The sequence below is a fragment of the Erithacus rubecula genome, assembly GCF_903797595.1.
Source record: "Erithacus rubecula genome assembly, chromosome: 15".
Lineage (NCBI taxonomy): Eukaryota > Metazoa > Chordata > Aves > Passeriformes > Muscicapidae > Erithacus > Erithacus rubecula.
In genome coordinates, this window is record NC_136667.1 from 6,672,966 (window position 1) to 6,694,893 (window position 21,928).

A 21,928-nucleotide genomic window follows, 5' to 3' on the forward strand; every position below is an offset into this window, starting at 1 on the left:
GGGTACACCTGCCACCAGAATTTAGGGACCTGTTTCTGGGGTTTTGGGGAACTCCTGAACCCTGTTTGCTGTTTGTTTTTGGAATGGTCCCTGTCCCTCTCTGGGCATCCTGGCATCTCACCTGTTGGATCCCAGAAACCTGAGGGTTTTGAGCTTTCTGTGCTTTCTGGCACTGACCCCCTGGAGAACATTGCTTTTGACCTGAGGCCTTGGAGAAGCTTCCAAATTTGGAGTTAAAATCATGGGTGTGTAGTGAAATAGAAATGTGTGTAAAGGGTTTTAGATTTGAGGTTTTTATGGTATAGTAATAAGTATGGGATAAGATGGAGGATTTTGGGTGGTGTCTCAGTGTTCATCTTCCTTCTTCATGGTTTCAGGCAGCAGTTTCTGGTTGGTCAGTCAGTGTCACACTGAGGGTCACGGGAAGTCAGTTATTGGATTAAAAGGATAAATAATATAGGTGTTAATTCTCTATTAGACTGTTTAGCTTTAAGAGACCTTGTAGCAGCTGGATCTTCCTCCATTTTTCCTCACTTCTAGCAGGTAGCTAGAAGTGCTGCTGAACACTCTGCACTTTTTGATAAGATTTAATAAACAACCAAACCCGAACACGAGAAAAAAAGTTTCCTTTGCGTATTTTTTAATCCTGGCTCTGAGGGAAGGCAGAAGAGACTGAGAAAAACACTAATTAAGTGGTGCAAAACTCCCACCAGTGTTACAGTCACCCAGGTGGCCCAGGGCTGGTCCTGCCTTCCTGGAGGGGTCAGCCCTGTGTGAGGTCACTGTGACCAAAAAACCAGAACTCAGGCGAGGGGTGTTTAATTTTGCAGGAATAATCAGAGGGAACCGTTTGATTTCCTCCCACTTACCTTTGAAATTTGTGTCGCCTCTCGAACCATGTGCTGTGCACACTCTTGGCTCAATGGCTTTTTACACTGGCTGCTCTAAATGCATTTTAAAGAGCTGAGGAATGCACACACAGCAAGGTCATATAAATTAATAATTATCGAAACGCTTCTGCCCTTTTCTGCCTCCAGAAAAGAAGTGAAGAGGGAAAAAACTTTTAACTTTTTATTTTCTTCTTTTTTTTAATTTCCCAAACTACTTTTCAGGGCTGATCCTGGGCACTGTTTCAGCCACAGCCTTGAGCTGATTTGACTTCGTCACTTCACTGTCACATTGCCTGTACTTGAGCCAGCACATGAATTTTCATTTCCAAACGTGTTTGGGTTTGTAATTCATACAGTGCAAATAGATTAATCACAAGCCATGCAGAACTTGTAATTATCAAAACTTGGAGTACAGAAGAGGTATAAATCATGACAGTGCTGCTTTCCAGCTGCCAATTAAAAATGAGAATTTAAGCTGCCTAAGCGTGGAGGGTTTAGGTTGGGAAGTTTCTGTTTCTGTGTCTTGCAGAAGAGTTAATGAAGAAAGTGCTTGCTCATAACTTCTCATTAAGCAACAACTGGATTTATGAAATACTGGCACTAGTGGAATAATTAGGAGTTTTCTATTATTGATGAGTTGGGCTCTTAAAGAGGCACACGTTATCTCAAAGAGTGCCAGTCCTGTGCTGTGTGCTGGAGCTCGTGGAGCCTGCCTGGGCTGTGCTGGGAAGGGGAGCACATCCTCCTGCTGCCAGGCTGTGACCCTGGAGGGGCTGTGGGGACAGACTGGCTGGGACAAAGTGTGGGACAAGATCTAAATCTGCACTCTGTCCCCTTTGGTCACGTGGGAGTGATGGCAGGAGTGCTCAGGGGTGGGGTGGTGGCACTGTGGACATCACTGCTGCTCTGGGATGTCCAGAGGAGAGGGGCTGACCCAAGGAGAGGAGACAGCAGGAACACACAAATGCATTTGCTGGTTTTTTGCCCTGTTCTTTGGTAATGTGTCAGTGGTACCCAGCACACCAGGGCCCCCATGGCAGCACCCTGGTGCTCTGGGCACTCCCAAAGCTGTGCAGTGGAGCAGGTTTCAGGAACCATGACTTTTTTAATACCTTTCCATGTGGAGCCAGAGTTGGTCTTGCCCATTAGGGAAGCCTCAGGCTCCAAGGGCTGCCAAGGCAGCTGATGGAGATGGGCAGCCCAGGGTTCTCCACCAGGATTCCCAGGGACTGTGGGGACTTTTGGCAGCCTTGTAAGCCTGTTGTAATTTTAAAACATTTTGATAATATTCCTCTCAGCTTTAATGTTACATATCCCTTCGTGTGTTCCTCAGTAATTGAAAGGGATATCGGGCAAATTTGATCTGTCTGGCTTTGACTTATGCTGTCCTTATCTTGGCCTTCATGTCATTAAGAAAAAAATTGCTATTGATCTGAGACTATACCACTACATTGTGCTGCAATTTTTCTTGCTTGCTAGTAGAATATAAATCGATAAAAGGCAGCTGCCTGCAATGTGGGGCAGATCCAGTGCTGTCATTTATATATTGTAAATCCAATGATAGCTGATCAAATCAGTGCGTCTGCTGTTCCAAACCTGACATGATTGAATTGTCAATAAAAAAGATTTTACAGTAAGGGAAGTTCTGCTGGCGGTGTAAATGCCTGGAAGCCTCACTAAGTTTGATACAAGAGGAAGCAATAAGCTAGACTGCCATTATATAATTCCAACAGCCAAAATATTTGGATTCTTGTGTTCCCACACGATACTGGAGCTGGAGGGAAACCTTTTATTGCAACTTGTTTGAAGAAGAATTATTCTGAGACTGAGGAATATGGATGGCTGCTTCTGAAATGAAGGTATGTTGGTGAGGACTAAGAGAAATAGTGTAGGACTTGTTTGAACTGGAGATGTGCAGATTCAGGTCATTAGTTTATCAGTGCTTCTGTTTGCTTGGAAAAAAATCACAGGAAGGAATGCGATTGATAGGATGGTAAGAAGAGACTGGCTCTGCTCCTGTGTGGAGTCTCTGTAAATGTGAAACCAGAATATGGTTCATGGTTTTTTCTGGACTGCAAAGAAGGCTGTTTTATGATAAGTCTGTTCCTGAGCCTTTTCTTGGGGCTTAGGCTGGAAGATGCTGCAGTCAGTGCAAGGTGGTGCCAAACCCCTTGAGAGCTGATGGAGCTGCTGCTGCAGCTTCCCTGAGTTGATTCAATTTCTGCCACCCAAAGACCTCCCTGTACCATGTCTCAGCCCAGCTGGAGAAGAAGTGCCAGCAGGAAGAGAGGCTGCTGTGCAAACTGCATCCCCCAGTGCAGCTGCTGGAGTGGACAGGACTCAGGGAAACACATGGAAATGTGCAGTAAAATCTAAGAAAAAATGTGCCTTGCCACACTCCACAAAGACCTTGCACATTCACAGCACATGGAACTCTTGGACACAGCCTCATGTAGTGTTTTTTTTGTGACACCATTTGGTGAGGTCAGATGAGGCTGTGAGATGATCCTGTGAGGTCTTGGCTAGATCCTGAATGTACCCATGTAGATGGTCACCCATGGGAATGGGTCTGCAACCAGCAATGTGCTATTTTAAACTTTTTCATTCTCTTTGAATACATTTTCCAGACTTAAATGGCCAGTAGTAATGTGAGCTTTCATTTCTACAGATGAGCTTGGACCAGCTCTTCCTTGTGCCAAGGGTTTCCTGAAAACAGAGAAACAGAGAGCTCTGTGTCCCTGCAGTGCTGGCTGCCCTGCCCAGCTCCTTCAAACTTTTCCCACAATCTGCTGGAGGAAACTCCATTCTCTGCCCTGCATTTCTACTCCACTTTTCCCCTGCTTGGTAGTTAGTCCTGGACCTTGCTGATGGCTTTTAAAGGATGTGCTAATTCAATTGCTTGTGATTGACTCTGTTCTTAATCTCTTTATTGTGTTTCACCAATTTAGCTAAATCCTAAATCCATTAGGTGCTCTCAGATTGCTTTACAAGTGTCCAGAGTAGGTGTTTGCAATAAATCCAGCCTAATTCTCTCTGCAGACAGGGTTTTAAGACTTCAGGCCTGGGCTGGAAGAAGAGTGGACTGATGCAGGAGTGGCTTGCACAGGAACAGGAAGGACAAAAAGCAATTTAGCAATTTAGCTTCTGCTTCTTTACTTCTTTTTTTTTTCTAGCATCTAGTTGATGTTGCTGTCTACTTCATATTCTTGATGTAGAGTAAAAGTTTGAGATGCATGTGCTGAGAAAACAGCTGTGGGGACCCCCAGCCCCCTTTCACAAAAACCAGTGGGGAATCAAAATAATGTTCTGTTTGCCAAGTAAGCAAAGCTCAGAGACAAGCTCTCAACATTTCCTTTTTCCTTTTTCCTTTTTCCTTTTCCTTTTCCTTTTCCTTTTCCTTTTCCTTTTCCTTTTCCTTTTCCTTTTCCTTTTCCTTTTCCTTTTCCTTTTCCTTTTCCTTTTCCTTTTCCTTTTCCTTTTCCTTTTCCTTTTCCTTTTCCTTTTCCTTTTCCTTTTCCTTTTCCTTCCTTTTCCTTTTCCTTTTCCTTTTCCTTTTCCTTTTCCCTGTATGGGGGTCAGTGTATTGGCACTGCTAAACACAAACCTGCCACTTGCTACCTCTTTTTTCCTGTTCAGTTTGCATGGCATTCATGCTGCTTGAGCCAACAGAAATGCTTTGTTTTAGGACAGGAACTGTAACAAACAATTCATTCAGGAGTAAAGGAAATTGGCTTTTTCTCCCTGATTTTGCTTTCCCAGCCCTGGAGGTGAGCACTGGGATGTGTTTGACTCTGGGGGTGCCATCACACCCAGTGTGGGGAGGGTGGGAGCCCCAGCCCATGGGGAAAACACATCTGGATTTCCAGTGCTGCATCTGGGAGGAATCATTTGTGGTTTGTGGCTGTTTGGAATGGCATTTTGTGCTGCTCATTAGGTCTGGGGATAAATGGCTTGTCAGCCTGGGAAATGGGGAAGGGTGAGATGCCCATGTTTTAAAACTGGTTGGCTTTGTTAATATATTGAGGTAAAAGCTGGGACTCCCTCAATTCAGATTAGGGTTACACTGATGCTCTGGAAAGAAAAGGAGCAAAAACCCTCAGGGGTTTTATGGCACCATATCTTAAGCTAGTCTGTCTTTGGGAGATTTGGGTATATTTTTGTTTTAGCAGGGAAGTAAAGATTAGGATGGAACATGAGCATCTTCATAGGAAAGATGAATTTGCAAAATGTTTTGCTGTCTCACTTGAGTGAAAGCATGTGGTTTTCAGTTCCCATAACCTCGAGGCATTTCAAAATCATGATTAAAGCCCTCAGAACAATGAGATCGGCATTAAAATTGGCAAGTTGGAAAAATGATACACTGTGAGGTTTTCCTTAATTTACTTTTCTTGTCTGCCAGCACTACAGGTCACAGTTTCAAGCCTTTTCCCACAGCAGCAAAGGCTGGATTGTTTTGGTTTTTAATTGTAAACTGAGGTCTTTATGTAATCTGCTCTGTCCAAAGCTGGGGCTGCAGGAGAAGAACAGATTGTGCAAGCTCTGAGAGTGATTCCAGGGGCTGGGAATAGATTCAGCCTCTGTCAAAAGTGAAACTTTGCTACAAATGTCACTTATTGAAGTGGGGAGTGTGCCAATTGGAACCCAGATGGTATTTATGTCCCTTAGATGATAAGGTATGAAAATATTCACCTTGCAAAAAGCAATCGTTCTTATTAAAGGTCAGTTTAATAGGTATCTCTATTTGAACTTTTGGGGAAGAAAAATATGCTATTGACTGTATATACAAATTGGATGATAATTTAGGTAGTGCTTGATGGTGACAAATCAGGAGCACAGCAGTGGCTCTGGGCAGCAGAGATGTAGATGACACTTCCAGCATTTTATATTGTTACCCTTTTATTTCTAAAGTTGTAGCCTGTTAAATTCATGGCTAATGATGGTTAATTCATTCATGTGCAATTAAAAACGCCCAATTCAGACTTCATGGAGACTGCACATAAAACACAGAGGCTTAGGCAGGGTATTAGAGATTCATCTGGGTGCCTGGAATACAGAGGATCTTTGCTTTGGCTTGTCTAAGTGGTCTTTGTTTAACTGATAGCTGCTAACTTTGTTTAACTGATAACACATGTTGTGCTGTTGCTGGTGTTGACCTTTTCCCAGTTAAATGGGTTTAAAATGAAAGTGTTTATGGGGAGATTCTGCAGCCCTGGCGTCCATGGGCTCTTTGTCTGGGCACTGGGGTTGGTGTCTGGGGCAGTCCAGCAGAGCTGCATGTTTGCAGATTTTAATGGCTCTTGCTCCAGAAGGCATTTAACACACTCCCTTGGGCAGGAGCTGCTTTTTCCATTGCCAACTTGAGTTTTGCCACTGTGGTTTCATTACACTTCAGGTTTCTTGAGCATGTAAAATGCTGCCAAATTGGTACCAGGAGGAGGAGGAGGGAGGTTTGCAGCGCAGCCTGGAGCTCAGCACTAGCAGAGCTGTTTCTCCAAGGAGTGTTTTGTGCCCCACTCTGGAGCATTTAGGCTGGGTCCATGTCTGCAGGGGCCTGCTCTGAGCTGCTGCTTCTGGACATCACAAGGAGCTTTTCCAAAATTTGTCACAGTGAATGGACTGAGTTTGGAGAGAAGTGTCAGCAGTGGAGCGAGTCCATCCCGTCTGATCGCTGGCATGGACTCTGAGAGCCTGACTCAGCTTTGTTCACCTGCTTTCTTGAAGTTCTAGGGAATCTGAAGTGTTTGTGATGGAGAAGCACATGGGGAGTGCTGCAACATGGCTGTGGTTAAGTGTTTTCCAGAAATGTTTTTGGGATGCAGGGATGCTGTAGGGAATTTTTCTTCTGCTGGCTCCAAAGGTGCCTCTGTTGAGGGCTCAGGGTGTCCCTGGATGGAAGTGTAGACTGCCCCTCCACAGTGGCCAAACTGCCCTGGTGCTTTGCTCTTTTTGTCCTGGCTCAGGGTGAGGCTGTTGTAGGGCACCTTCCAAGGTCTTTGGGTCTTGTGTGAAAAGCTGAAAACCTTGGAGAAAAGCAAGAATGTTTTTCAAATGCTATTTATTTCAAACAGGAAAATGGATTTTGATATAAATACAGGATACTGTCTGCAAAGAGGACGCTCTCCCCTTTTTGCCCATGTTGAGAACTAATTTTTTTCTTGGCACCAGACACAAGCATGCAGGTCTCCCCTTCTCTCTTCCCAAGGATCTTTTCCATACCATGGTGCTGGAGCTCAGCTCTGTTTTGGGCAAGGGGGGTTTGAACTCAGATCACAGAGTCATTAAGGTCTGAAAAGATTTCCAGGATCATTGAATTCAACTATTAACCCAACACCCCTGTGTCCATCACTAAACCATGTCCCAGGTGTCATGTCCCTCCATCTCTTGAACACTTCAGGGATGATGTCTCCACCACTTTCCACAAGCAGCAAATGATCAATTCAGAGAGTAGAAAATGGGTTTGCTTTTTCATTTCTAGAGGCTGTTAAAACTCCCATTATTTCATTATCAAAAAGGATCCATCTCTACGTGCTTGAGCCAGTCAGTAAAGTGCAACCATGACAGGAAATGAAATTTTTGGTTGTTTACAAGAAGTGGAAGAAAAATGGCTTTTCAAAGGGAAGTGTTCTGGCAGAAACCATGCTAGGCTTGGGGTAGAATTCACTGTGTTTGAACCTGAGCTCTTTCCCCCTTGTTTTTTCTCATGGGTATAAAAAAAAATCAGGTGTTGATTCCCAAAACAACTGAATAATTGTACCTAAATTATTATAACCTCTCAAATATGTCAGTGCTTCCTCTGGAAGAGGAGATTATGGGTGGGAGGAGAAGCAATGTGAAGGTTTAGGAAAAGGTGATGCCTTTTTTTATTCAGCTGAGCATGTCTGTAGAGGGAAGTGTGCAACCACTTCCTCAAAGGCTCATTAACACTTTAAATACCTGCAGAGGGGCCGTTTTAGACAGGCCATGGTGCAGAATGTCTTTGAAATGACCCTCATGGGCTCTGCCCTCTCTGTCCAGCAATAAACTAATTCTCAGGACTAATGGTAAAATTCTGCAAGGCATGAATTCCCAACTTAACTAGATTTACAGTGAGTTAATAGATCTTCCAGCATATCTCTTGCAACCTATTTGTGGTGGCATCATTTTAACATGCACAGTAATTGAAAAAATTGTCAGGATTTACAGTCTTCTCTGACCTGTGTTTATCACACCTGGGAAAGACTCCATAATAGATATAAGGTTTTTAAGTATGGACTTAGACCTTGTGTGGAAATGTTTAGACAGGTCTCTCTGGGTGGCAACTTTTCCTTGGGAAAAAGGAGATTTTGGAATTATGAGCAGCTAATACTTAACAAATGCCACCAAGAGGGTCACATGTCCCAAGAGTGGCCGAACAGACAAGTCAGAACAGTGTAATGATGAAGATGAACCTTCAGCTTTGGAGGTAATATTAATATATTCTGTTTGGTTTCCACATGCAGCCTTTGAAATACATGAACTTTATTTTGAGAGGGCTACAATGAAAGTAGCCTTTGGAAAAGCTGTTTACCTTTTTTCCCAGGCATATTTGTCCTTGCTCCTTTTGTTAGCATTATTTATAAATCAAAAGTTATATTGATCTGGAGATTATGCATTAAACCATGTCTAAGCAGTGGTTGCTCTGTTACTGAGAAAAGCAGCTGCCATAAAACTTTTGGTGAATTTATCGATTGATACTTTCCATGTTCCTCTTCAGAAAAAGAACAAGCTGAATTTTAATTTACTGGGAACACAGCTAAGCACGTGTTCAACAAGGGATTTAAGCCTGTGAGGAACTTTCCAGAGATGAATAGTGCCATTACTTTGCAGAGGATTATTCATGTTCTTGAAGGAAAGCCTCTCTGGAGCAGGCACTGGAGCCTCTGATCGATTTCTGGCAGCTGTGGTTGTGAGTCTTGCTCTTGAGAGCCAAATTATCATCTCATGCTCCTGTTGCAATGGCTGCCTTGCTCTCAGGGGGGAATAAGGAGATGATAAAGCATCTTCCTTGTGAAGTGGGTGTTAATCAAAGCAGGGCTTTGAGCCAGGACAAGCAGGATGCAGAGCCATGTGGGATGCTGGGGATGGACCAGCCCTGGGCTCAGCTGGTGCCACCAGGACCTGATGTCCCAACTTCTGCTTCCTCCCTGGGCTGGGACCTGCCCGTGCACCAACTTGGGAAACAAAGTCAAAACCAACCAAACAAAGAGAACCCACAAAAACAGACAAACAAACAAACAAAACCCAAACAAAAAACCTCCTGAAAAAGCCAAACAAACAAACAAAGACAAGCCACAAAAAAACCCAACCCAAAAAACTCATGAAACCACCATCCCTCACAAACAAACAAAACAATATCCAACCTCCCCTCCACCCATTGGTGTTTGGAGGGGATCTACTCAAGGTGGAGGAAGGAAGGAAGAGAAGAAGTGAGTCTAATTTTTGGAAAGTTGCTAAGGCTAGAAACTGGGGCCATGGTTAGGTCTTCTTAATTTTTATTTTTTTTCAGGATGGAGATGGTTTGTGTGCCTGGGGGTTTGTGTGCCTGGCATGCCCTGAGTCCTGTTACAGGGGTGCTGCTGTGGCTGGGGTGTCCTGTCTCAGCCCCTGAGGTGTTTCAGACAGGACGGGTTGGGTACCCTGCTCCCTGTGAACCAAGATGCTGCCAAAATATTCTGCATTTGCTCAGTGCTCAGGGAGTTGCACGTGTGCTCTTGAGGTGGTCCATGGTCTTCCATGTTGGAAACCTGTGTCTTTCTGAGGTGTCTTGAGACAAAACTAGCTTGAAAATCACTGAATTGCTTTTGAGAGCCTGGATATTGTTCTGTGTCTTGGAAACAGCCACTCCTTAGGGGGAAGAGTTAGACTGATATTGCTGTGTGTTACAGAGTAAATGGCTTTTCCAAGTTCTGCTGGCACAGGTAGGAAACTGATAACAGAAATAAAGGGGCTGGAGTGACTAAAGAATGGTCAACAGGTGCCCTGAAATGAGTGCAAGTCCTGTGTGTTACTATAGGGATCAAGAACTGATCTTCTGCCATTTACTTTTCATCGCACAGTTGAGATAACTTTACAGAGAATTTGGCCAGGAGAGATTATTAAGGAAGGAATTTGCTGCTTAAATAAATAGTCTGCTCTCCATTGTTGGAGACTTAACAGGCTGATAAAAGCCCTGTGGAATGAAAGGGAGCCTGGAATGCCTGTCTCAGATCTGCCTTGCTCTAAAGTTACTGAGACCAATGCACTTCCAAAGGTTTTTTTTTTTACTTTTTGAATACAAGCTCAACTTGACCTGGTGGCTTCCTTTATCTTCATTTATTCTGATGAATAAAGAAATTTGCTAGGCTTGCATTTTTTCAGAAGTTGCTTATAGCTTTTAGTCTAAAATAAATGGAAGAACTATGCAAAATGGTGTCCTGGTCTTTGGAAATGCTTGGCTTGTAAATTTGGCTGGGAGTGCACCAGTGGGAGAAATCACTTGCCCTCTGCTTGATATGAGTGGCTTATCATTCATCTTTGAAGAGGGGTGCTGCTTTTTTGATATCTTGATAACCCCATTAGGTGGATGTTGCAGCCTCCACTTAGTAAAATAAGGCTGTGTGGGTGGCCAAGTAATGTTTTTTCTTTGTTTTGTTTATTTTTGTTTGTTTTTGGGGTTGTTTTGTTTGCTTGTTTCGTTGAGGATTTTGTTTGAGGTTTTTTTTTGTGTTTTTTTTTTGTTGTGTTTTTTTTTTTTTTTTTTTTTTTTTTTTGGTACAGGGAACGTGCTTTGTGTTTAAAAATAAAACCAAAACAATCCTAGATGTGCTTTTGCAGTGATAAAATATTTGGGTCTGTGATATCTGCTCAGTTACCCAGGGCAGAGAGGTCTTTTCCCCAAGGTTTTTGTAGCTATTCCTGCTGCTCCCTGGCTGAGCACCTGCCTTGAAATAAGAGTTGTAGATGGAGTTGGTTGTCTCTGCAGCAAATTGGAGAGGTAAGAGAGACTAGGAGCAGAGGAAAGAAGTATTTGGGATAAAAAAATGGGGAAGGTGAACTTGAACTCTGTGCCTTATGTGGGTTTCAGCATCAAGATGGGCATGGAGAGAAGTTTATCTCTCACCTGCCAGGTTACAGCACAACCTTTCCCCCTACCAGAGTGACCTTTTACCTGCAGAAGCCTCTTGCATCCTCTCTCAGCTTTTCCAGCTTGTGCTCCCAGGGTTTGATCTCAGCCTGCTTCTTCAGCCCCTTATTCCTCTTGCCCTTTGGCTTTGATAAAGAATCATCCTCACCCATCACTTGCACCAGCCTCTACTGTTTGCATTTTTAACTTTGTCTTTATTAAATTTTCAGGAATCTGTTAAGCATCCACACATTTGTCATGGCATCAGGCATTATCTATCTTGATGCTCAGGAAAACAAATTATACAATGGATGTGCAACCCATGTTTAATCAAAAGCACCAAAGCCACGTGTTCCAGCATGAAGCCCAGAAAAGATTTTACTGCAAAGTCATTCTTGTGAGGTGTTTGCTGTGAAAATTTTGGGTTTTTTTAATCTTTCACTTGGAGTGTAGATTTCCTGTATTGACTTGGGTGCTCCCAAGGGTTTCTAGAGATCTGTCAAGACATCCTGGTGCCCCTCAAAACAATGATTGTTTGGCTGTGGTCCATTCCAGCATCCCTGCCCCTGCCTTTTGCTGTCATGATTTGGGGGTGCCAGTGTGGGGTACAGAGCCCTGCACTGAGCTCCATCCAGGCAGGGTTGGAGTGAGGACCTGGGGGCACCAGAATTTCATGTTTCCTTGATTCTGGGCTGGAAGCAGCTTGTGTTGGTAAGCTCTGCTGTCTGCATTAACAGAATTTTCATGTGCAGGATATAAATATTCAATGGGAGAAGCACAGTGTGACTAATTGTGTAACAGTTGGACTGTTACCTGGGCTGGTACAGGAATATTTTCAGGGCAGTTTGAGTGGATATAATGAGATGGATCATACATTATTTTTATTAGAAACTTCAGGGAGTGTATTTCAAACTGCCAGGGCACTATATAAGCTGAACAATTAAAAATAAATGGTTTTGGAGCTTGGTGTTTTGATAGAAATAGATAATTAGGAGAAGATCCTTTTGTGACAAATGCAGAGGGATTGAGCCCTGTCTTATTTAAAGGCTGGACTTTGCTCTCTTGGACCAGTGGTGATAGAAAGGCAAAGATAGAAAGTGCAAAGGTTGATTATTTAAAATTAAGAAGACAGAATAACAGAATTGTTCTACTTTTTATTACTAATGCTTTAAAGCTAATCTCATAAGCTTGGGAGCTTGAGACCATAATTTTTACGGTGACAACATTGTAAAAGTAACCCAAAAGGCTGTGTCATAGTTGGAAAAAAAGCATTTCCTAAGCTTTAAACCCAAATGTGCTCAGTGAAACAAACCCTGTAAGAGCAGCAGTGGCACCATCTGATGGGTTTTGTAATGCCATAGACAAAAGTAATTATACTGCTTAGAAGAGCTTTTGTCTCCAGATAATGTTGTTAAAAACTTGCAGTGTAGTGTAAATCATAACAGAACAAATCTGGAGGCTGCTCTTATTGCTGCCAGGGGAAATTCTCTTAGATTTTGTTTCCTTTCTGCTCAATATATTGCAAACCTTTTCCAAGCTGGTGAATAAATATTACCTGCTGTTTGAAAAATGACTTGGGGTTCATCTCACCAGTGTGCCTGTGGCAGCCAGGCCATTATTGCAAACAGTTGTTCTTCTCTGGGTGAGCTCTGCTGTGTTTTGGGAACACTGGCTGCTGTGATGGGGCTGAAGTTGTCTGATTCACTGGAGGTATTAAAGAAGCATTTCCTCTTTTTAGAGTTCACTCACATGAGGATTCCTCTGGCTTCTGTTGCCACTTCTCAGCAGTGTCACAGCAAAAGCCAGGTCAGAAAATACTTGGCAGAGCTTACAAACACCCAAACTTCCTGCATTTCCTTGATGAACATTTGAATTCCAGTCCAGGAAGGTTGGTTGTGTTTTTGGGGGGCTGAGCAGCTTTGGCTTTTAGGTGTAAGGGATTTTTAGAGGTTTGGGAACCTTAGGCCTACAGTAAATGCAGTGATTGCATTTGGAACAGTTTAATGAACTGATTAATTTTCCAATGTCCTGCCTGGACACCTGTGTGTTTGTTTTGTGGGCTGAGAGATTCCAGTGCTGAGCTCTCTCCTGATGATCTGTGATTTGTGTCCTGAGAAGTAAAGGAAGAATTTTTGCTATCAGCAGGGAAGTGCCAGAGCTCAGGTTCAGTTCAGGTGGAGCCAAGGCAGGTGAAGTCTGGCCAGAGCAGAGACTCTCTGAACCTGCAGTTATTGCTGTGCCTGGTGCAGAGTTTGGTCCCTGTGAGCAGAGACCCTCCAGGGACATGAGGAGAGCCACTGAAGCCTCAAAGAGAAACTTCAGCAAATCCCCTGAGTTTCAGGAGCTGAGCTTGCTGCCCTGGAGCTGTTGAATCATAGATGAGATTCATTGTGGGAGGAGGAGCACATTCATACCTAAAAGGCATTTAAAGTGCATTTTGTGGTGCACTTTGAAAATGCTCCCATGTGAAATTTGAAAATGCTCCCATGTGCAGGGCAGGGAATCACCATGTGGCACATTTGCAGTCTGTAGTGCTCCCAAGCAGCAGCAGCAGCAGCAGCATCCTGGTGAAGGTGCAGAAAATCACAAAATGCATCATCATCTGCAGAGGGAAATTCAGCTGACTGCCAGTGATCCACGTTGACCTCAAGGGAGGTTTCTGCTGCATGTAAGTCAGTTTTCTGTTCATTTTACAGTTTGGGACAGTGCATGTGGATTCACCACTCTGCCACAAATTCCTGGAGTAGACGGCCCTGGAGTTTTCTGAGGGTGTAGGGAAATGGTGGTGACACCATTGTCTAGAATTATTTGCCTGGTTTTCTCTCCTCAAAAAGCCAGCCAGTCACTGGCTCTTGGTAGTGGAATAACAAAGGTTGTAGTTCCTCCACTGTGAAGAGAGATCTTGGTGGTCAAGATAAGACTGTGTGTGGGGAGGCAGGTTTTTAAGCAAATAATCCTTTGCAAAAGTGCAAATGGGAGTTGTGAGCTCAGCTCCCAAGAGTGAGGGGGAGTAGCCATGGTGGGAGCTTCCCTGGTGCCTGAGTGCCACAGTGGACCCGGCTGTCCCTCCTCCCAGGGGTCGCAGTGCTCTGTGGTGCTGGTCTTTGGTGAGCTGGCATGGGAGGCAGAAGGAGGACAGACCTTGTTTCACCTTTCCAAACACCTTCAGCTGCTTGTGAAGCAGAACCTGCTGAGTTTGGAATTGGAGGTGCATCTCTGCAGCTGCCATCAGGTTTTGGCTCTCCCCTCTGCAGTGGGATGCTGGATGGGAATGGCTTGTTGGGGTCACTTGTACCAGCTCCTTGTAGCTCAGGCAACTGCATCACATAATCTCTTAAATAAACCCATCAAGTGGCAGGCTGGGCTGGAGCCTCCTGCAGCCTGGGGCAGCTGTAGGTTAATCCCGAGCTCCTCGGCCCCGCCGCCGACCCTTTGAAGTTTGCTGCAGCTTAGGAGCCAGCAGCTTTCTCAGGAAAGCTGGCTTTTTTACTAAGCAGCAGACTCTTATTATCTGGGCTGAGAACATAGTGATTTCCTTCTCCTGCCAGTAATCCCCACTCAGGGCACTGTTATGCTCTTTTACAATTTATTTTCTCTAATTGCCGGTTTGCAGCGGCCGTGCAGCTCTCCCTGGGCTGTGTTCTGGGGAATTTCTGCACTTTGAAGGGAGCTTAGTCCTTCCCTTCTGGCTGCTGGAATCAGGCAGCAATTCTTCTCCAGGTACTTCAGCAAGAGTCCAGCCTGAAAAATAAGTAACAGCCTGTGCTTTTCAACTGGTGACTGATATCTGTGCTCTGGAGTGGGTTCAGCTGTTCCATTCATCCTTTGGGAGTCCTGACAAACTGCCCTTGACTGAGGCAGCCAGCACAGGTACAGTACCAGGGCACCAGTGCTTGGTTGGTAATGATGTTCTGGCTCCCATCCTGCAAATGCTGTCTTGGTTTCTCTTTCCTGGACAAGAAAGAAAGCCACAAGCAGTTTCTCCAAGACAAATGCTGTGGGAAATGGTGCCAAAGTATTTTCCAAAATCCTGGTAGACAACATCCCTGGCTACGCTTTAATTCACCAAGCTGCTCACCTTGTTATAGAAGATGAGATTGGCCAAGCAGGACCATGAGCCCATGTGGGCTGAGTTATCCATATGTGCCATTTGATGGCACTCAAGGTGATCTCACCCTCCCAGGTGCTGTGACATTTGCCAGCTCCAGTCACTTGGGGCCTCCCTGGGTAACCAGGACTGCTGGTAAAGGATGGACAGTGGCCTCATGAGTTGTTCTGCCTGCTCCCTCAGTACCCTGGGGTGGATCCCATCCAGCTCCATTTATGTGTATCTAAGCAGAGCCCTGACCACTTTTTCCTGCATTATGGGGACTTTGTTCTACTCCCCATCCCTGTCTTCCAGCTCATGGTGCTGGGTACCTGGAGAAAAACTGGTTTTACTAAAGACTGAGGCCAAGAAGGCGTTAAGTAGATCTGCCTTTTCATCATCCTTTGTCACTGTTTCTCCCTGAATCCAGTAAGGGATGGAGATCATCCTGAGCCTTTCTTTTGTTGCTAATGTGTTTAAAGGAACATGTCTTATACTCTGCTGTGTGTGCATCTGAGTGTGCACTCTACAGTGATGGAGTTTGTAAAAGTGAGCCCTGCTCAGCCATGCAGGGCTTTTTCCTGCTGAAGTCGAGGGCAAGTGTGATGCTTGGCTTTGTGTTCACACTGCTTCAGCTAGACCTGCAAAACAGCTGGCTTAAATAGCAGCTTTTGAAAATATCGTTGAAATTTAAAAAACAATTTAAAAAAGAGAGAAAAGATTGAATTATCCTCCAGCAATGAGTTTTGGTAATGCTGTGTTATGTGTGGGGCAGATTTTACCTGCAGCAAATCCAGGCTGTGGGGAGTTTTATGGGGGATCAGAAGCCTCTGTCATGTCTGTAATGCAGGGTCCCCCCTGTGTCCCTGTGAGGTTCCCTTGTGGGAGCACAGGGGACTGACCTGCAAAGTTTCCTCCTCTTTGAAGTGTCTGGAGCCTGGCTGAGGGTCACTGCAGCTGCTGGCAGCTGGGGATTTACAATTCCTGCAGCCAGCGCTTTCCGAGGAGTATGTCAGAATAAGCAGCTACTGTGGGAGCTGGGTGGGAGAGATTTTGGATGTGTAAGACTTCTTTTTTACAAAGTTTTATTATTTCTTGCATCTATTAATAGGGCAGCAGGAGTCTCCATATGCTTTTATAGTCCCTGTTGCGCTTTCTAATGGATATATGCAAAAGCTCCGAGGCGCATAAAATAGACACTCTGAGGCAGTTATTACGATAAAAATTATGTGCATGTCATGACCTTTAAAGCAGTGGGACTGTGTGTGCCTGCTCTTCTGATACACCACTGTTCTCCATTCCTTTCTGAAGCCTGCTCGCCCTAGGAGGTTTGCATAGCAGCTTGGAATATTTTTCTAATCAGCGAAGTCTTTTGGCTCTGATGATAACTGGCAAAACACAGAGGAGTGAGAGAACGGAAGAGTGATGGCTTTTTCTGAAGGGAGCTAGCAGAGAAGAGGGTAAAGGCGAATGGTGAGGCACAGCATGAAAATCCTGGCACCATCTCCACTGCTGTCAGAAAAAACCCACTGGTCCAAAAAAGTTCTTTGTGTTTTTCGAGGTGAAAGCTATTCTGGTGTTCTTGAGAATAAAGAGGGGGGAAAAAAAGGTTTTATAATCTATGTGTCCTCTTTAAAAAGACTTTTTTTTTGTTTTAAAACTTTTAACAATAGTGCAACCAGGATTTCATATAGTGTAATAGTGCAACTGCCCTGCTTGCAGAGCCCAGTCTGTGTCACACTTGCTGTCATCTTGCCTGGAGAGCTTTGCCATCCCCTGTCTGGGGGTGAGGAGTGGGATACTGGCTGTGATGGTGAGGGAGGCAGGTTGTGTACTTGCACTGCTGCTTCCCTGGGTCTGTGCTGAGGAAGGAAGGATTGCTGTCATCTGGGAATGCAGATGGTTGTTCTTGGCTTGCTGGGACAGTCCTGGTGTGAGTGTCTGGAGCTGTGGACAAAATGCTTCAGCAGCTTGCCTGGGAGGTGTGCAGGCACCAGATGGGATGGAGACACTGTTTGCAGAAGTATATCAGTAATTTCTGCTCTGATCACTGCTTACACACAGCTTTCTGCATGCTGGGGTGGGGTGCAGCAACAGCACTCTGTCCTTCCAGGCATCCCTAAATAGGGTGCACCAGGAAGAAAGAGCTGGAAGTCCTGGAGATGTGATGGTCTTAAAAGCTCTTGAGTAATGCAAGAGGTTATGCAGGGGGAGCAGCAAGGCCCAACTTTGCTTGTGACAGTGTTGATACTGAACCCCTATGGAGATGTCAGGACATGCTCAGCTGCATTCCAGCCTTAACAAATGGGGGAAATAACTCTTAGGGCTTTAAAAATTAAACATTCCCTTTAATTATTGAGCATGAATAATTTTCATGCAGATTGAGCCAGGATGTGTGCTTCCAGAGTGACAGAGTTGAGAGCAGTTACATCGTGGGGTGTCAGTGACCTGTGAACTGGAAGGCTGTTCATTAATTTTAGCATTTTATGAATAGTACCCTACAGGCTGGTAGAACAAGCTGGCCAAAGACTTTAGTTTGCACTGATGGCCTCCCCTTCTAATGCTTTAAGATACAAACTGGTGTGTGCATAGGTATGTTCTCCTTATATAGTGGGGTATGGACATTTTGGAAGCCTCCTGATGAGGAGTGCTATAATTAAAGGAATAACTGTGCAGTGACTCTGGGGGCTTCTCTGCTCACCTTGTGGAGGAGATGTGGGCTGAAAGTCCTAAAGTCTTTGAAGGTAGAGATGGGAAAATGCACTGTGGTTTTTCCTAAAAAAATTACAATCTCTCTCTAAAACTTGAATTTCACGGGACAGTGTGGGACAGCCTGATATGTATGGAAGTGTTCCTGGCTGGGCACCCAAAGGTGGATGTGGCACCACTGGCTTCAGCATCCCTTTGGACAGCAAAACACCTCACATCCATGGCAAATTAAACACTGGATCTGCAGCTGAAGTGAGCCTGGTGCATTTGGGAAAACTGCAGCACTGTGGGGCCTTTTCCAGTGGCTCTGAGGACACTTGGTGCACTGCTTGGGGTTGAGTCAGAATATTGTCTGTGATTAAACTCCTATAAATGTTTTCCTTTTCATAATGGAATGTCAGCATTTACTGTTTCCTGATTTTAAACACTGTACAGTTTGTCAAACATTTATCTCTGCCTTAAATTAAGTCTGGAGATAGAATTCCTGTTAATTTCAAATCAATATGAAAGGGGGGAGAGAAAGAAATTGCAGTCTAGCCCTTTTCTTGAATCAATATTTTCTTTAAAAGCTGAAATGTTAACTAGATCATAGGGTTTTTTTGCCATTTTGAAATGTAGTTTCTGTTTAAAGAATTTATGCATTTCCCCTGGAATTGCTGATGCTGGTGTTTTGCAGCTGGCATGGCCAGCAGGTGTTTGACCCAAGGCAGGCAGGATGGGACCAGCCCTGGCAGCAGTGCTGTGGTAGAACATTATCCTCCCTGTTTCTCAGCTCACCATCTCTTAGTAACATTTCTTTTTGTTGTTGTTGTTCTGTTTTGCAGAAGCCTTCGAAATTGTAGTGCGGCATGCAAGAAACTTCACCAACAGCATGTTCAGGACCTACTACCAGAGCATGGGGCCCAAGGCTCTTAAATTTGTTGGAGAACTTTTTACTGATATCTCACTGTACATACTGGGTTCTGACATCCGTGTCAATGACATGATAAATGAATTTTTTGACAGTTTATTCCCTTTGGTTTACTCTCACTTGATTAATCCTGGCTCCCCCGATCCCTCTGTGGAAATGACTGAGTGTCTGCGGGTGGCCAGAAAGGACCTCAAAGTCTTCGGGAGCTACCCAAAGACCATGATGACACAGGTGTCCAAGTCCCTGCAGGCCACACGAGTCTTTCTGCAGGCTCTGAACCTGGGCATCGAGGTGATAAACACTACTGACCACCTGAAATTCAGCAAGGACTGCGGGCGGGCGCTGCTGAGGATGTGGTACTGCTCCCACTGCCAGGGGCTGCTGCTGGCCAAGCCCTGTGCCAGCTACTGTGGGGCCGTGATGCAGGGGTGCCTGGCAGGTGTCCTGGAGATCCATCACCTCTGGAAGGAGTACATTGGGTCTCTGGAGGGGCTGGCCAGAGGCATGCGTGGCATCTACGACATGGAGCATGTCCTGCTGAGCCTGTTCTCCGTGGTGCGCGATGCCATCGTCCACGTGCAGAAGAACGAAGGGAAGCTCTCCACAGCTGTGAGTAGCTCTCTGCAATTCCCCAGGCTCTCTGCACTTCCCCAGGCTCTCTGCTCTTCCCCAGGCTCTCTGCTGTGGCATGTGCACAAACTCTGTTCTTGAAACCAAGCTGTCCCTTTCCTCCTGCCAGCAAAACCCAAATGCGCCAATTACCGACACCTTTCCACCCCGCTCTAATCTTTCAAAAATCTTTTTGGTAGCATTTGAAACTGGTGTTTTGTCCAGGTTTGAACAACAGGTGTCTGCTAAGAAAGGCAGGAGCCTCTTTTTGAAATGGAGAATGTAAACCCCCTCCCTCCACATTACTATAATTTTGAAATTAAGGGGCTCTCAGGCAAAGATATGGGAATTAGGAATAACAGTTCTTTACTAGGAAAATTAAAATAGAAATACAGTATTGTAAAGAACAATCCCAACACTGACAGAGTCAGAATCCAAGCTGACACCTGTCAGTCAGTCAGGGTGTTGGCAGCAGTCCCATTCAATGGTGGCTGCATCCTCCTGCAGTGGCAGATGTGGTTCAGCTGGAGCAGTGCTCCTGGAGAAGGTGCAGTTTTCTCTGAAGGTCCAGGGATGATGTGGAAAGGTCTGGCTTTCCCCTGGAATCCAATGAAAAAGGCTGCTCTGGTGTTCCAAATCTCAGTTTTTCTCTGGGTGGGAAAGGCTTGGCTCCTGCCCTGGCTGGAGCATCTCCCAGTGGGATGATGTAATTTTAACAGCCAGCAGCAGATATCTTCTGGAGGGAGGATGGGTTGTGGAAAAGATAAAGATGATTGCCCCAGCTGGTTTTAGGACATGGCCCGTTAACAGAAGATATCTCCCATGAAGATAAGGGTCACTGCCCCACCTGCTTTCAACAGATGGTGATAGGATGCACATTTCTGGTGACATCCTGTATTGCAACCCGAGACATATTTGCAGGGCTTGGGTTTCCATTAAGAGCTTTGCCTCTTTTCAGGTTTGTCAGAGCAGAAGGGTCTGGACTCGCCCTTTGATGTGAGGTTGGGAGCTGAGATGTCTCAACATCTTCAGTTTTCCCTGAGTGCTGTGCTTGCCCTGGGTAGCTCTGAATGGCTGGTCTTGCTCTCCAGGTGTCCCCTGCCTCCTTTAGCATCACAAAAATGTGTCTCCAAATACATACCAAGCGGAGACATGTGCTGTAGCATTGCCTGATTTACCAAAGTAGTGCTGATTCTCCATCTTTTAGTAACTTGTTCCAGTTTTGGGCTGCATTTAATGAGATTATTTCTTATTTTTACTTGACTCTTTAAAAACACATTGTGGGAGTCTGAGCCTCCTGAGAAACTGAGGCTATCTTATTCTGAAAGCTATCTTATTCTGAGGCTATCTTATTCTGCTGCTCCCTTTGAACACCAAGGACTAAGATAGTGTGATAATACAATCCTTGTTCTGCAGAGATTTTTCTTGAGACACAACTGATCTGCTCCATGTAGGTAGGGAAGAGTTGGGGATGGGGCAAAGGTGCTGGAATGTTGTAATAATTTGCTTAAAGCCAAAGATTATTAAAATCTGACACTGTTTCCCTGTTAGCTGCTTGTTCCTGCCATTCCTGACTCCTGTTTACAAAAAATCTGTGTTTATGTAGGTCACTGCACTACTTGCACTGTAAGTAACTTATCTTTTTTAGGGGGGACCATGGAAATGCATCAGCTTATGGGCTTTGAGCTGTGTGGCACTAAGCCAGCAGCACTTTGTGCTGTTCTCTGTGCTGGCTTTGCTCAGCCACCACACTTGTGCAGCCTCTGAGATGATGTGGTAGCACTCTGGTGGTTCCCCACCCCAGGCAGTTTGGTTCACATGGAACAACCTTTCTCCTCTGATTATAATGGGTTTAGGGACCAAATTATTCTGAATTGGGTGCTCTGGTGTTGCAGTGACCAGGAGGAGTCTGTGGCTGGGCTGGGTGTTGGTCACCTGGACAGGTGGGCAGCATGTTAAGCTCCAGGGTACCGTGCAGGCTTTCAACCTGAGTCCCTTTCTGCAGAAAATCAGTTTTACAGCAGCCTGCCAAGCACTACCTGTGCAGGGAGGTTCCAGCTGGTGGTCAGGAGCAGCAGCTCTGCTGCCATGAAGCCAGGGGAAGTTGTTATCCCATCAGAACCATCAGTCAACCCTCTCTGGAGCAGCAGAGCAGCAGAGATGTAACTGTAGATTTACCTTGAGTTTAGGTGAGATGGAGAATTCATGTTACAGCTGATAATGAGAGAAAACCCAGCTCAACTCTAAGCCCAGTTGGCTTTTCCAGAGCAGTAAGAAACAGAACTTTCTTCTGTATGTAGAGTGAGCATGTTTAATATCAAAAGATTCATTGACATATTCAACTGTGAGCAAAAGCACTCAACATATTTTTCATCAGTGAACCCACCGTGCTTGCAGGTGCTAAGGCAGAGCACAAACATTGTGCCTGTGGCCTGTGTGCCAGATTTTGTGAGCACAGACCTGGCCATTGCTGCAGGGTCCTGAAAGGATTTGTTCTCTCATATCTTTATTTTATTGGCACAACAATAGAAATGACTTTTTCTTGGAGATGTCCCTGTGTACAGTAAACAAACATGAGTGTCCCTTATATTACTGTATTGACA

At 44.9% G+C, this 21,928-nt stretch overlaps 1 protein-coding gene across 2 annotated transcripts in view; it reads left to right on the forward strand.

Moving 5' to 3' along the window:
• GPC3 (glypican 3) overlaps nt 1–21,928 on the forward strand; it is a 154,425-nt gene that overhangs the window by 49,342 nt on the left and 83,155 nt on the right. For both annotated transcript variants that reach the window (XM_079318905.1, XM_079318906.1), the window contains exon 3: nt 18,631–19,325. In XM_079318905.1, the coding sequence (XP_079175031.1) occupies nt 18,631–19,325 (695 nt within the window). The remainder of the gene's footprint in view (nt 1–18,630; nt 19,326–21,928) is intronic.